The 16050-nt window shown below is 43.7% G+C and overlaps 1 protein-coding gene across 2 annotated transcripts in view; it reads left to right on the top strand.

Annotated features, from left to right (window-relative positions):
- Positions 1-15003, top strand: part of MTHFSD (methenyltetrahydrofolate synthetase domain containing) — a 15148-nt gene extending 145 nt beyond the window's left edge. The window contains exons 2-8 of one of the 2 annotated variants that reach the window (XM_010579633.1): positions 99-202; positions 1736-1849; positions 2441-2554; positions 4659-4749; positions 5637-5749; positions 5963-6088; positions 14337-15003. In XM_010579633.1, the coding sequence (XP_010577935.1) occupies positions 99-202; positions 1736-1849; positions 2441-2554; positions 4659-4749; positions 5637-5749; positions 5963-6088; positions 14337-14831 (1157 nt within the window). In that variant the 3' untranslated portion in view covers positions 14832-15003. Of the gene's footprint in view, positions 1-98; positions 203-1575; positions 1690-1735; positions 1850-2440; positions 2555-4658; positions 4750-5636; positions 5750-5962; positions 6089-14336 lie in introns of both variants that reach the window. The other variant, XM_010579634.1, reaches the window with a different exon arrangement.
- Positions 15004-16050: the final 1047 nt, after the last annotated feature.

Below are 16050 nucleotides of genomic sequence, written 5' to 3'. Positions count from 1 at the left end.
GAGAAGGGAATGGGCGGGAAATGGAGGGGCCCGGCCCGGCGGTCGCGGTGCTCCCCCGTGAGGCGCCCGCCCGTCCTCTCGGCTCTGCCCTCCTCTAGGTGCTTCCAAGGGGGACGTCCGGGAGAAGGTGTGGGACTACCTGGAGGCCAGCGGCCTGGCCGATTTCCCGCGGCCGGTGCACCGCCGCATCCCCAACTTCAAGGTACGGCGATCCGCCTTGAGGGACTGGGCCGCTTCTTTCTTCTTCCCCCGGCCTCGGGACCCCATCTGCGGGCTCTGGAGAACCTCCCCCCCCCGCCTGCTCCCCGCCCGTCGCTGCAGCTTTCAGAGAGGCAGCTGTGAACCGCAGGTTCCTGCGGGCTGTGGGGGTGGTGAGTGAGGGTAGAAGGTGGCGGAGCTCTGAAAAAGGCCCCCGTGCAAACAGCACGCTTCTGTCATTCATAACGAGTAAAGAATGGCAGGTCTCTGTAGCTGACGAGGCGTGGCAGGTGTGTTGCTGTGTTTGAATCAGTGGGTACGAAAGCACCTCGTGAATGAGATTAAATATATTCACGGGTGGGGAAACTGAGGCATTCGGAACTGGATTTCACTCCCCAGGGCCTTCAGCGGGTCCATTGGGATGGAAAGCTGAGGTCACCCGTCTTGTGGGGCTTAGCCCAGGAACACGCAGTGTGCTGCTGAAATGCAAACGGTGGCCAAGTTATTGCTGGCAGCGTGTTGCTGGGCAGTGGTGGGAGACCCCTTCCTCCTGCTCTGGCTTCATTGTGTCCCTAGTTTGATGGGTGGGAAGAAGAAACAAGAAGACTTTCGAGTATTCAGTTATTCAGGCCACCGCTTTACCGCCTGCCTATTTTAATCCAAGCTCAAGGTATGCAGCCACGTTTCTGCCAAGTGCTGAAGAAATGGATGTCTGAAATAGCATTGTGGGCATGCGTGCTGGGTGTTTTAGCCCATGAGCAGCATTAGGAGGTTGGCTCTGCTTTTGCTCAAGGGACTGGCAGAAACATTCTGCCTTAGTTTGGTGCTGAGGTAAAATAGGTGCCGAAGCAGGGGGAGGAAGCCTGAAGCTTCATCACACCCTGAAGAAAGGGGATATCAGAGCTGAAATTACAAGGGGAGTGTGTGCTTTGCTAAGCTTGAACACCTTACTCAGTTGGGAAGGGAATCTGGGAATCTTCTGAGCTCAGTGTAGGCTCTGTGAAGAGAGAACCTTGTCCAGAAAGCCTTCATCTAAAAGAATCTCTGACTGTGACTTGTGTTTAAAAGAATCTGTTTGCATTCATCGACTGAAAAGGGAAATTAGTTTCCAGCTTTGAGTTAGGTGTGAATGAGGGTGAAGTCTGGCAAAGTGAGAGTACTTGGATCCCCTCTTTTTCTGAGGCCTGCGAGAGATTAGTCAAGCACTCAGTATCTGTTAGTAAGTGAAAGTTTCCCATAGAGAACACTGCAAAATTAGCAGTATGTCCCTCATATTTAAAATCTGGGGAAATCAGCCTCTCTATAGGATGAAAGATTGTAAATTGCCCATCTCTGCTGTGAACTCCTTGGTGATGCGCTGATATCTTGTGAAAACAGGGTGCCTCCCATGCTGCGACAAAGCTTCTGGGTTTACAGGAGTTCAAAGCTGCCAAAACTGTAAAAATTAATCCCGATGCTCCCCAGAAGAATGCTCGCTTTCTAACACTGGAAGTAAGTGAACGTATTCCCTTCTCTCTTGATTCCTTTCTTCACGCAGGGGTCTCACCAGGCTTGCTGCTCTATCAGAGAGCTGGATGTGTTCAACAGAGCACGTGAGATTAAAGTGGATCCTGACAAACCTCTAGAAGGTGTTCGGCTAGCTGCGCTGCAGGTAACGGCACCTTTGCACCCCTGAGGAGGAGAGTGGGACAGCAGTGCAGCGCTTGGCAGCATCTCATGGTCAACGCCTGCCATTTCTCTGGTGGGAGCTTTACCAGCCCTAAGCCACACGAGGTAGCTCACGTAAGGATGTCTTTGCCTTTTTGGCAAATGGTGAAGGTGAAGGTAGGGTTTGGGGATATTAATGTTTCTGCAGAGCAACAGCTGTTTCGCTGTCATTCTGTTCTTATTCCCCGAAACACGTAAGGTAGCCTTGCCCCAAATTGCCTTACGTTTATCGCAGGGACAGACCTACCTCAGGCCTTTGCGTGTTCGCTAGCTTATATGATGAGGAGCTTATTTATGGGCATATGCGTTAGACCAATAGGTATGTCTTGCCATCTGTTTCTTAAATAAAACCTTGTCTGGAATTTTGCTGTACTGGAGGGGATTCATCAACAAGCACTACGCAATCAACGATGCTAACTGCTCTATAGCAAATAAGATGATTGACGACGTGGAGACCTATGGGACAGTAAAAATATTTCTTTAGTGTAAAATGAGCCCACCTCTTTTTAATGTGAGAACTTCTTTTGTTACACAGGCAAGGAAGACTTTGTTGGTTCCCACACCACGTCTGAGAACTGGGCTGTTCAATAAGATTGTTCCACCTTCACGTGCAACTAAGGAGATCCTGCGAATATGTGCTACATCTCAGGTAGGAATGAAAAATGGGCGAGGTCTGAATTAACTTGTGGAAGGGTGTTGTGTTATGCTAGTCCGACTAGAAGTTGGAAAACCAGATGCTACCTGAAATACTGTTCTGCTAGTATGTTATTCCTGGTTTTGTGTACACATCCACCATTAATAATTCTTTTGTTTGTACTTAAATCGCGAGCAGATTTAGTCTTTTTGCTCTATTTTATTAACAGAATGGTATCGCTACTTTGTGAATGTTTTTTGGAACATTATGAGCAACTTTCATAGGTGAGTTAGATCTTTAGGTTTCTAATAAATAGTACTCTATACTCTTCTGCAGTTTTGAGCTGGCAAACCCTATGAGGAAGAGTTTAGTGTTTACAGTTTTTGCATGATCTCATCAATAGAATATTAGGTATAACAAAATAAGAAAGATCAGTTCTTTTAAAATCCTAAGACTAAAGAAACGTTAGTTCTGGCACTCGTGTCAACCGAGGTATAAAAATACGTTTTCTTTTGAAGTGTGGTGTGTTGCTGCCCTCTGGTGTTAAAATATCATACTGTACCGCTGAAGTCATTTGGCAGAGAAACCTGCGTTATTTTGTACAAGTCTTTATTGGATATGAAAACGTAACTTGTATAAAATGAATAGGCCAGCTATGTAGGTTTTATTTCGTTCTGTATCTCCTGCTAAAGGCAATATAGTTCTACAGTAAGCCTGTATACAGCTGAGGGTTGTAAATGGATGGTAATTAGTAGCGACTTTCTTTGTTGGAAGTTCTATTATAGTCATTAACTAATTAAGCTTTTCAGGGTTGAAGAGCACTTTTGAAAGAGACCTTTCTCTTGACTTGCTTCAGGCCTCATATCTGATCTGTGATCTTACCACCATGTGTCTGGCTTTTCCCCCAACCAGGCGTACCAATGAATAAATGCTATTCGCCGTTTATATTTACAAAGCACTGTGCAAACAATTCCTACCACACTGCTGTGAAGTGGATAATGAGCATTATTACTGATAGTCAGCCACAAATTACTGACCTTTTTGGTTTTGTGCTCTACACAGAAAATGTTTGGCTTTTTATTGTGAGGATTAACTTGGCACCAAGTTGCATTGGTGTGAGGAGGATTTATGTTACGCTGTGCACTTATATTAAGAGTGAATGAATCATGAGATATACTTCTAAAAGTTCTAAAACTCTGATGTTTGAAAGCCCAAGTAAGCACCGCTTTTAATTTCTGCAGCTCTGGACAGAATTTTGTTAGGATATGCTCTTCAGAGAGGACCCTGAAGAGGGGTGGGTGGGGATGAGCGGAGAGAGGGGGGAAGAAAAAAAGGGTGACAGGGCTGTGTAAGGTTTTTCTTTCCACTTGTCAGGAGCAGCGGGCTTTTCTGTTGATTAGCGTCTTAGATGGGAGGTTTTGGCAAAGGTAGCTTAGCTTAGCAGGGGCACATCCTGAGTGATGATCACACAGCAAAGTGTTGAGGAACGTAGTCTCGGGGAACACGTGGGCAGCTTTGGAAGGTGCTTTTAAAGATACAGGTGTGGAGAAACGGGCTGTGTGTGGATGCAGTGTGAAATAGAGAGTGATCCAGCTCGTGTACCTGGTGGTGCTTCAGTAAAGCATTTTGTGTGACTTCAGGCAAGCAGCTCAACATCTTTATGCTGTAGCTGTCTGTGTCTAAATTAACTTTTTGATTTGTATGTGAGAATTAATTTAAGAATTTGTAGTGCTGTGCAGTTCCTCACGGGCATATTATGACTTTTAAGTTAGTAGCAGTAGGGTAGGAAGTGTCATTTGCCCTCATTTTTAGAAATAGATGTCCCATAAAGGGTTTCAAAATACAAGTTCTTGATCCTAAATAAGTAACCTTGCTTAAAAAAGTGCCCGCCTCCCTTAGCTCTCCTTGAAGTGTGCCAAAATTATTGTCACTGTAGTAGGGAATCTATTCTAGGATTCCCTAGAGGATAACTTTCCAGACATGTACAGCTTGGCTATACTTGGAAGAAACACTTTGAAATGTGGGGAGTTACTTGGATTTATCAAAATATTCTGGATTTCTGCCTCACTCGTTGGAAGACTGTACACTCTGGGAACCTAAAATTATGTTTTTCTTGCAGGGTATAAAAGAATACAGTGTGCCTGTAGGTCTTGATGGGAAAGCACGGGTGGACTTGGTTGTTGTAGGATCAGTGGCTGTCTCTGAAAAAGGTAAGATAAAGCCTTGTAAGCTTTTCAGGAGGAGGGTCCTAAGTCATGATTCACAATGTCAGTAGGCTACACTACGTGTTCCTTTTGACAGACCCAAACATATCTTTGGAACTGAATTACAGCCGTGAGTTCTGTCTCTTCTGTGTGACAAGTCTCTGATCCCAGTCAACCAGGAAGAATCAATGCCTGCTATCCAACAATGCTGCCAGGACCTAGTGGGCAGACAGCAGTGTGGTTTAGAGTGTGCAGGCCAGTGTTTTGGCCTTCAGTAGAACTATTCAGGCAAGCAATTTTTTTTTTTTTTTTTTTTTTTAAAGAATCGAAGAGGGCTCCCTGTGCAGAGGATCTGCTCTGCTCTCACAGGGTGTGTGAAAAGACATGTGTTACAGCTGCTGATTCAGTACCTATTTAGGGATCAGATTTTGTGTTTTCTAGTATTTTGAAGACCTGCTGGTGGTGAAAAATCTTCCACAGATTTTATCCATTGCCTAAAAATGACATGCTTTTTGTATGTGACCCCGACTCCTCTTTACACACATGAAGTTAACCTATGTTTGACATGAATAGAGGGTTCTAATTGCAATGGGTAAATAGGCTTCTATGTTAACTAAATTGGACTAAATTTGGTTTATTCAGAGCGGTTTATTACTCTCCTGGGATCCTTTAGGAGTTCATTGAAACTAATGTTTTATTTCAATTTCAGTGCTGATTAGAAGGAAAGTTGCATTCTGTGAGAGGCGCCGATCTGAATTTTTCCTGAGTTACAGCTCTGCGCTTGGTTTATTTGTTGCAGACTGCTTAGTTTAGTTGCATGCTTTGACAGTTACCAACCTTTCCACGCTGCCGTTCCTGTGTTCACTATTGCTGTTTACTTTTATATATTTTAGGCTGGAGAATTGGAAAAGGGGAAGGTTATGCAGACATGGAATATGCAATGATGGTGTCAATGGGTGCAGTGCAGGAGGATACACCTGTAGTTACTATTGTGCATGACTGTCAGGTAAGTTAAAATATCCACTCTCAAATGACGAGTCAGAACTGTGTGATACTGAATGGTGTGTCTGAAGAAAAGACTTGGAATGATGTTGGTGTGGCATCTTTACTTTGTTTCCTCTGTCACTGACAGATTTTTGTATGTTGCGAGACATCAGGAATAGTGTACGCTTTTAGTGAATTTCTTTTTAACTACTTACCGAATGTCTTGTTTCTGTAGGTGGTTGACATAGCAGAAGAGCTTCTTGATGATCATGATTTAACTGTGGATTATATACTCACTCCAACAAGAACTATCAAGACTAATTGCAAACGACCAAAACCTCAGGGAATAATATGGCATAAGGCAAGTTACTTCTGCTAATGGTGGCTTACTGGTACTGACGTTCTGTTGATAAGTCCCCCATTTTTACATATAAACACATTCGTTGTATTAGAAATACTTGGAAAAGGAGCAAATGTGTTTGTCAGATGAAACAAAACAACAGCATCTGTGTTCAGCAGTTTTTAAGTGGTAATGGTGAGGAGGAGGAGGAATATATTACTGAAACTGAGGTTGCTGTATCAAATGGATTATCCAGTGAGAGCCACTGGAAACAACGTTTGTGGATTTTTAAGATAGACGTTTCTTGTTGTCATTGGCAGTATAATAGCCTATGTAAGCTGAGGGGCTTCTCCACCTTATGTGTTTTATTCCTCAGTGCTCACCGAGATTGGCTCTGTTCGTTTTCTGGGGACAGTACCACAGAGAGAACTTTACAGCATTAGACCATGTGGAATGGGTGGAGTATGAGCTGCTCCTGTTGCGAAAGGGAAGTGTGACGTAGTGGCTGGTACGTTGCTGTTTACGTAGTGAATTAACTTTCAAAGGACAGGTGAATTTGTGGCTGGAGCTTGTTTTCAGGTACAAGAATAGTGACTTTATACTGCTTTAAATCATGAATCATTATTTATAGATAAATATTGTTTCATGAGTTTGGCTCACCCCAGCCCAGGATTGTCAGAAACTTTAGCAGCTTCACAAATAGTTTCAGAAAAGCATTTAGTGAATTGTTTTACTGGAAGTTCATGCTGGGAAAGCTTTGTCATTAGATTTTCATTCCTAAGATCATCCAGTTAGGGAGCAGACGCAATCCCACGTGATTGGGTAACAGTAGGGACACTGAAATGAGGAATAGTAAACCCATGTCTTGCAGAAACCGCTGAGGAATTATTAGTGAATACTTCTAGGGAAATCAAGAGTTGTTTGTTAAGCGCTTGCCAAACAGCAAAAAGAGTTAAATTTGTTAAGGTAATATATCTACAACAAACAATTCTAGCCAGTACTATTTTTATTCCTGTGGTGGGAGAGTATTTTACCCTGCCTGTGGTTGAGGATTTGAGGTTATAAATAAATAAATAAAAGCCCTGTCTGTACTAGTGCATTTTTTCCATTGAATTATTTTTGAATCATAATTTTTCTAGGATATTACTGAATGTAATTGTTTTGAAGGCCTGCTCCTTGTGCTCCATCCGTCTTGCCAACATACTTTTGATCAGTCTGCCTGTCTTGCTGTCAGACTTCAGTCTCAGTAAGTGGCCTTGCTAAATCTTTTTTTTCTTTTTTATTTTTCCTGTCTGATTCCCTTTAGCAGCAACATTTTTCAAAGGTCTGGGGAACACGGTCTCTTGCAGGGGCCATTGAATTTTTGTGAAACTTTTACCACTCATGAAAAAAGTCAGTCAGTCCCAAGCGATGTATCAAATTTGATGTTACCTTTGCATTTCTTCGCTTTTCAGAGAAAAAGAATCAGGATCGGCGCTATAATATATGCCTCATAAACTAATGAAGTATCTGACACAACTGCTTTGTGCTTGTTTCTAAAGCTTGAGGAGAGATGCTTAGCAGAGTTGTATCTAAAGCTTGCGCCACACTGACTTTAGCCAGTTTGCATGAGACAGTGAAACTTTTTTTCATAGTAATCTCTACATTGGTGGTGCTGTCTGAAAAATACAGCATGCTCAGAACTTTCTACAGTTTTCACTGAGAATGGAGCACATTACGTGATTGACCCTTTACTCAAATATTTGAATGTTGATTTAACACCTAAAGCTGCTTTTGGCAGCTCTTCAGAGCCTGTGTTGATTAGATAAGAATATTGGAGGATACTAGCCAGAGCAGGGATAATCATTACATTTCTGTTGTTTTGGGATGGGAACAAAGTGTCGTGTCTATATGAAGAAGAAAGAAATTAGCATTATTCTTTCACAGGGAGCTGAGCAACTTGTACGTGGTTTGTTTGTGCTTGTGGTGGTAACTGTATGTTCAACTCTTGCACAGAGGGCCTTGGAGGTGGGAGGTCTAGTTAATCGACAGGGTGTTAAAAATGCAGGATTTGATACGGGCTATTTAAGTGTTTGTCCTTTGACTTTTCCCGGCTGCTTCTACATCCTTTTCTCTACATCCTTTTCTCCTTCAAATCCTGGCTTTACTGCTGCATTCCTGTTCCTCAGAGCAAAACTAAATGAACCAAGAGGTAGTGAGTAAATAAATAACCTACTTCTAAATATGGTGATTTGTCAACAGAAAGTAGCTTAACTTTATTGTTAAGATGTGTGATGTGTGAAATACATTGCAAAAAAGTTCATCCTTCAGGAACATGGCTGGATCAAGCCAAGACAATGATTTAAGAGCTTAAATTAAAGGTGTTTGCAAACATGGGATTACAGCTAAGCATTGTTGTAAAGGATGTGCTTTCCTGAAGCTGTTAGGATAAATAGCCATTAATACATACACTCTGTTTTCAGCTCAAAAGAGGTAAGAAGGTGCTTATACAGCAAACAAAATGCGTGTCTCCAGGCTAGATTTCTGTGCTGGAGGAGGTACTGCATTTTCCTGGAGTGTTTTTGTTTGGTATGTACTATGCAGGAAGGAAGTAGTGTGTCAGATATGGGGATGGGGTAAATAGGTGTTCTTCTGTGAATGATTCACTTCTTGGGGTAGTTGGCACAACTTGCCCTCAGTTGCCTTCTTTCAGTTCTTCTCGGTGCAGAATTTCCAGCTGAGCTATTTCTTGCTGTCGAGGTAGTATGTTTTTCCAAACAGGAAGATGTGAATTACTTGGTGTGATTTTTGTCACAGAAATGCTGATTTAAAGACTTCCAAGGAAGCATAAGAGCTACGATATTATTAATGCCAAAGAAGCGTTATCAATGTCAGTGCCAGGCACTCTAGAAACACTTCTAAATACAAAGGCAGTACTGGAGTGCGTATATGGGTAAGTTTTTTCTGCATCTGAGTTCAGGGTTTTGAGAAATCAGTATGTGCTCTTGGAGGACAGCAAGAGCTGCTAAGAGCTGAACACTCTGGAAAACTTTATTTGGATGCCAGTGGAGAATTATTTGGCTTCATCTGTCTTGAAAATCTAACCCATTGTTTCTGGGAACTCTAAATTAATGAAGTGACTTACTTTCTCATTTAGTATTTTGTATGGGTAGCTGTGATCTTTATCTGTGACACTGTCTATTATATTTGTTACAGTTATGAAGTTATTTGTGCTGTGCTTATTTTAAATTGAAACTATACAGACCAATTAAAATATTTGGGGTCATGAAGAGGGAAATGAGAGTAGTTGGTGGAAAAATCGCTATATTCTAGCAAGCATTTCCTTCTGGTTTTTAAATTATTCTTTTGCTGAGAATTTTATAGAAGTAGAAGATTTTTCCCAAGATGAAATGAACTGGGGGGAAATCCCTGAGTCTAATGTTGAAAGAGTTCAGTACGCAGTGGCAGAGATGGAAACTATCTGACAACAAACAGCTTTTGATTCGGGTTTGTGATAGAATATTTGGAAAGTAAAGCGATGTTGTTTTACAGCTCAAAAAGTTCACACATTCAAGCTGGCAAAACCTTTAGCAGGGACACAGCACTGCCATCAGAAGAAAATTGCTGTTAGTTTAGCCAAGGTTTTGTTTTGTTTTTTGGAGGGATAGCGCAAGCAGGACATGCTTCCACGTGTGGTTAAACGTCTCAACACCTTTGCAAATCTGACCCTTGCTGCAGAGTCCATGGAATCGTTTTTTGCTGATGGATTCCAAATGTGGGTTGCATAAGTTTCTCCTGAGGGACACTAGCAGACTTCACGGGCTGCCAGCTCCCAGAAATATGCCCTCGGATTGCGTGCACATATTTGGACATTTTGTGCAAATGAATGATAAAATGTTCGACTGTGCTGGCCCGTCCTAGCTGTCTTGGCTTTGTCTGTGCTTTAAACCCCTGTGAGCTCAGTGCTCCTTGAAACACGCAACTGATGAAGGAGACAACACGAGAAGTGGGCTCTCTCCTGGAGGCCTTTATGAACAGTCTTGGGTCAGAGACCCCTCAGGGTGGCCAAAGATGAATCTTTCAAACACCTTCTGCCTACCAGCCTCAATACTTGGAGGGGCTGGTGGATCTGCTGTACTAAAGACTGTTTGGTCTTGTTTGCACCCTTCCGTGGCAGGGCAGGGCAGCAGCAGCAGCAGCATCATCTGTCTCCAACCTGAGCCATGTGTTCTTTTTATCAGTTGGTGTGTGCAGATGGGTAGCTGTGTGAAGCAGAATTAAATGGCAGACCTAGCATGCTCTCCAATCTATAGCTGCCTTTCCCTCATCGACCATGCATCAGAACTGCACCGCCTCTGCTGCCAGGGAAATCAAAGTGGTGTTTGGCTTGGCCTGCACTGTATCAGGGGTCAGCATTACTCATTCTGTCAGAGGACAAACACATCTTTCATTTTCCCCAGCAAAATATTGAAAGTGGCTACATTCACTGTTCTGGAATAACAGAGGTTGAAGAGAGCCCTGATGTTCCAGCGGAGACGTTGCAGAAGTCCATCTGCCACTACGTTGTTTTGGGACCAGACCAGGTGTTGTAAGAGTGGATGCTCAGGGTTAAGTGCTGGCAGATTTGTATTGGCACTCGGCATCCAAGACTCTGTTTTCTTCAGGTTTCTGTCAGAAAGGGGCCACATTTCCCTTCTCAGCTCCTTTCCCATAGCCTGGTAATTGTGAGCCAGAAGAATTCATCTACCCTGCTGTCCTCTTTCCCCAAGGCTCTCCCAGCTATGGCAAGGGAGCAGGCAGGATTGTTAAATGATTAATTGCCTTTGGTGGAGTTATTTTTAACCTGAATCACTTCAGTTACTGAGTTTATAGTGCAGACCCACAAGCACTTCTGTTGGCCAATCCCAGAGGGCTGAAGTATGGAACTGGCCTGGGAATTGGTGGTCAAGGGATAATAGGAAACTTCTTCAGCTGGCTTCGCTGCCAAAGCCAATCATTTAGCTAAATCCCAACACTCAATACAAAGTTTACAAACATCAATAAATGGTTTGGCCTTGACTTTATAGGGATGGGGGGAGCAAGGGAAGAAGCTTCCACCACTGGGTTTGCCCAGGTCTGCATAACCGGATCAACCAGACTTGGGGTAGTACCCAAGTCCCTTGCATCCTGGCTCAGTCTAAAGCAGTAGGCAAGGCTAGGGAGGAGGGACCAGCCGGCACAGGACCAAGAAACGTGCAGCTTGTTTGAAAGAGAGGAGGAATATCTTTGGCCTCTCTCCACATGGAAATAAATCATTGCAATCCTCCACAGCTCACAAGACAAAAGAAACTTTTTGCATGATCGTAATTAGCAACACATTGTACTACCACAGAGTTCTTTTGTTTGCTATTTTGCAACAGAGCAGAGCAAGCTTTTTCCTCTCCTCTGCCACCCACTGCCCTCTTTGCCCTTTTGGCTCTCACCCCCTGCACCCCAAAAAAGGTACTGACTTGGTTTGTTGAATTGAAACTCTGAAATCCCAAACCGAGTTTCTGCCTTCCCTTGACATAAAAGTGGGGAAAAATAAGGAAGGATTTGGAAGGTTTGGCCCAGCTGAAAGATTCTGCTAGACTCCAGGGAAAACAGCCCTTGAGGTAAATCCTCTGTCTCTCTTGTGGCAGAAGGGTGTCGGTTAACAGTGTCAGAACTTGTCTAATGTAGGTTTTTTACAGAATGTTTTCTATTACAAAAACATCCAAGTGCCAAATCGACTGCCTTTGTTGCTTTGGTACTGTAAAGGCTACTTACTGTTACATCTGCAGAGGACTGAATTTAAGGTAATGATAGATTCACTTCATGGTGGTGGTGTTTGATCAGAGCTTCAGCTTTTACAGAAGGCAGCAGTTCATAGCCCTTACGAAGACGCGTATGCTGTTGTAACTACGTCTTCCTGAGTTTGCAGGGAGCCTGAAACAGTAGCTCCAAGAGCTTCAGTCAGATGCCAAAAACTACTGGTCACTCTAGTGAGAGGAGACACCGTGTTGAAGCCTGGCCAGTTGAAGCCTCTTAGAGAGTATGCTGGCCCCTGGATTATTGAAATCCTCTCCTTGGTTTGTCCTTGAAAGACTGGGAGTTCCAGGATCATCCTCTCGGTGCCCATCTCTTTGATTCCCTTAATCTACAAAGTGGTGAGGGTTTGCCCTTGGTAGCATTGATCTTTCTAACTAAACACCCAGTCCATGCCTTGGGAACTGGGCTTACTTTCAGGGTGAAAGGAACTGTACGTGCACTTGGTAAGAGGTTGAGGTTGTGCTTTGGGTCCAGGAGTGATTAGTTCTATGAGAATAGAAAAATGTTTTTCCTGTTTGGTTTAATTAGCATAGAGCTTACATTTCACGTAGAAATTTGACAGAGGACAACAAATGTTCCTAATTGTTGGCCAGTAAAAACAAAGTAAGATGGCTTCAGCCATTGGTTTGATGTTGTATCGCCCAGGGAAGGGGAGTTTTCTGTCAAACACAGCAGTCTGAATTCTTGGCTGAGAAAAACAAATCAGTCCAAGAATCCACAGAGCAATAACTCTTCATAATCTGAAAATGGCATGTACCTTTCGGAGCGTGGAGGCTCCCAGAGCCCCAGCGGAAGTCCTTGCCTCTCTGTACTGGCTGCCAGATCAGGCCAGATTTGTTCAGAAATTGTTCTCAGTCATAAAGTTTGCTTGTTTAAAGGGCCTGATCCCAAACACCTTGACTCTGGGTCTGCAGTGTTGCACAATGGAGGTGGCCTCTGCCTGTGCTGGTTAGTCCTATTCTGCTGTTTGATATTGTATGAACAAGATAGAGCTAGGACAGGCTTTATGTAAATTACATTTCCTATTTAGTTTCAGTCTGAAATAAAACTTGCTTGTTTGCTCCTCAGAAGAGGAGCCCTGGGAACGTTTAAGAGACTAATGTTGACTGGCTTACCTGTTACCTAAACCTACCATTGCCCCCAGCCTGTCTTTGATTTTACACGAGTCACTTCAGAGCTGGGCTAGTCTCCCAGGAGATCTGTAAATTTTAGACTTTATGTGCTGCAGCCAGATCCAAACTCACTCTGTAATAGTAGAACCAGGAATTCAGGGCCTCTGAGGTAAGAGAGATCTGAGCTGGGAGATCTGCAGGCATATTCTAGGCAGGATATGCTGGTGCTAGTCCAGCACAGCCTGCTGAGAAGTAGTGGCTCATAAGCTTGAGTGCAGTACCCTGCTAGAGTGGCTTGCCCACACTGTGTGGGCTACTAGCTTGGGTCTCTGCTAGCTCGGGCATTGCTTCCCTAGGCTCTGTTTTGCTCCCTAAATTTAAGAATTGGATCTTGTGTTGATGGATGTTCTGCTTGTCCAGCAGCCAAGTACGAATTATTCCTCCTTCCAACTGCAGTCTGCAAGCCAAGAGCTAGACCACATGAGCTAGGGAACCACTGCGTTTCCTGCCAGTCACTGAGTGCAGCCTGGGGCATCTCATGCCTGAGATGGATAGGGTTCAGCTGTTGAGAGGAAGAGCCCTTCCAGAAAAGCTGCTTGTGAACTGGGGAGGGATGGAAGGGATGGAGGGGTCACAGTTTTGAAGTCTAGTGTCCGGGCGCTCTTCCGTTCTGTGATCCAAGCCAGCAGACTGATGTGGGATCTGATGAGTAGCTGCGGGTGGTGTGTGAGGTCAGATGACAAGAGGGAGGCTGTGGTGATGTGCCACAACCAGAGAACGTGCCTCCAGCTGGGCCCACACTCAGAGGAGCCCCGCTACAAGGCACGCTCCCCAGCTGCAAGCTTAACACCATCGTCCCTCCCCATTGTATGACCCAGCCTACGGGATATCCTGTTTTGGGGGAACAGAGTGCAAGGAGGTCTGCAGAATGAAAGTGCCTGATGGTCTGATGAATTGTAGGCATGTAGGATTCTGCCAGAGCAGGAGCGGAGGCCCTCGGTCAAAGCAAATATTGAGGGATAACAATGAGAATGCAAATCTGAAAGCACTCTGATAAATAAACGTCAAAATCAAGTAGTTTTGAGTTTGGTTTTGATTTTCCTGCTGGATCTACATTGTGCACTTGCCTGAAGAGTAACTAATGTTTATTTTTGTCCTGCAGCGTGTATTTAGGGAGCAACTTCAGAATCAGGCCAGCAATTAGTAACATTTTGAATGCTCTGGCACTCCGCATGGTAGCAATATAATAAGGTTCCTCTCTTTTTATGGCACAAATGGGTCCTGATGGTCGTCATCTTTTTCTGGAAGGCAAGAAATCTCATAATTGTATCTGTCTTCCTCCTTTTTAGGTCAGCTATGAGATGCTGGGAAAAATCCCCATCCTAAAGAGTCTTCGACACAGAGAGAAGCAGACTGGCAAGGATGTTACCCTCCTAGATGAACATTCAGACTTGGCAAGTGCCAACACACCAGCAGTGTTAAATGAGAAGGCGATGGCTGAAAATACAAGACCGCAGGCTGCTATGGGCTCAGCTCAAATAAGACAACATTATGTGGAAAGTGATTCTTTAAGTCCCAGATTAGAGGGATCTGGCATGATTACTACTGTGTATGTGGGGAACATACCTCCCAGCGTAAGAGTGAGCGAGCTGAAAAGTGCTTTAAGGGAATTCCATGCAACTCCTTTACGACTGAATTGGCAAGGAGCACAGCACAGGGCTTTTCTCGATTACAAGGATAAAGCAACCGCAGAGAGTGCTGTATCCTCTTTGAAAGGCTTGAGCCTCGGGGGTAATACTTTGCGAGTTGAGCTGGCCAAGAATCAGAGAAACAAAGGCAAGTAGAAATCAATAGTCACAAATGAATATGAACAGAAGGGAAAAAAATAGGCTTGTTTTCATTGTTTTGTGAGAAGCCAACCTAAGTTTTCAAGGATATTAGTGTATCCTCTAATTTCTGCAGGCTAAACAACAAAGTGCAAAGCCAACTTTTCAAACAAACGAGGCATACATCTCACAGCTGACTTGCCTGCCTCATTCCTGCAGTTGTACGTGCAAAGTCTATTTATCAAGACAGATGACGGGCCATTTCTCTAAACAGTTACCCCCAAAGTACCCACGCTCTCTGTATTCGTTTTTCGCTGGCCGTGGGTTGGTTTGCTGTGCGGTGTGTACATTTGTTAGGCCTGGATCAAAAACCTGCCCCTGGGTAGCTGTGTGCAGCCACATGTATGGAGGTGATTCTCTTCCATCATCTAAAGGTTGTACCTGCAAATTTGTACTTGTGAGCTTAAAAGCCAGCTGCAGAAAACCCATCTTAAGGGTTACAGTTCTGTTTACTAAAAAAAATGGGGTTTGCCTCTTGGGAGTTTCCAGCGTATTTTTCATAAAAATGGCCAGGGAGAGAGATTGCCCTTTTTGTGCTCTTGTGAAGAACAGCGGTGGAAACACTGGCTCAGCCACTGAGTTCTAGTAATAGCTATTATCATCAGGTGGAAGAGATGGTAGCCCCTTTCTCAGTTCTGTTTTGTTAATTCAGCCCTTTGTAAACCTTTTATGTCTTATTTCAGTCTGGCAGAGGAAAGTGAACAAGAGATTTCTCCTCTGTTTTTCCCCAAAACGCTTCAGGTACTTTTTTCATGGATGCAGATAATTATAAAATAGATGCTTTTCCTGACTGTCTTGTCTCTTATAATTTGGTGTGATTCCATTGCCTCTGTGAAATTACATTAATACTAATCATTGTAGTGGAAATGAAAAGCAGACAGACCACGGTCGAAACTTGTGGGTGACTAGCCTGGTATGGAGTTGTTTAAAAAGTTGCTGGAGATAGTAGCAAAGCCTGTTCCTGCTGTGCCTTTGTCACCACCAGTGTGGTCTTCCTGCACCCACAACATCAGACAGTCATGAGGGTTAGACAGCAGCCCTGGCAGATTTTCATTGTGAAAGTGCGATCAAGTACTAGCTTGAACAGTAAGATGTGCATACATGTGAACATTCACTTACGGTGTAAAGGAGAATGATGATTTATTTGGTATGGTTTTTATTACTTTTTTTTTTCCTT

The sequence above is a fragment of the Haliaeetus leucocephalus genome, unplaced genomic scaffold (genome assembly GCF_000737465.1).
Source record: "Haliaeetus leucocephalus isolate CR32 unplaced genomic scaffold, Haliaeetus_leucocephalus-4.0 Scaffold668, whole genome shotgun sequence".
NCBI classification, from domain to species: domain Eukaryota; kingdom Metazoa; phylum Chordata; class Aves; order Accipitriformes; family Accipitridae; genus Haliaeetus; species Haliaeetus leucocephalus.
Note: the sequence above shows the minus strand (reverse complement) of the source record. Positions and strands in the feature narration are given on the sequence as shown.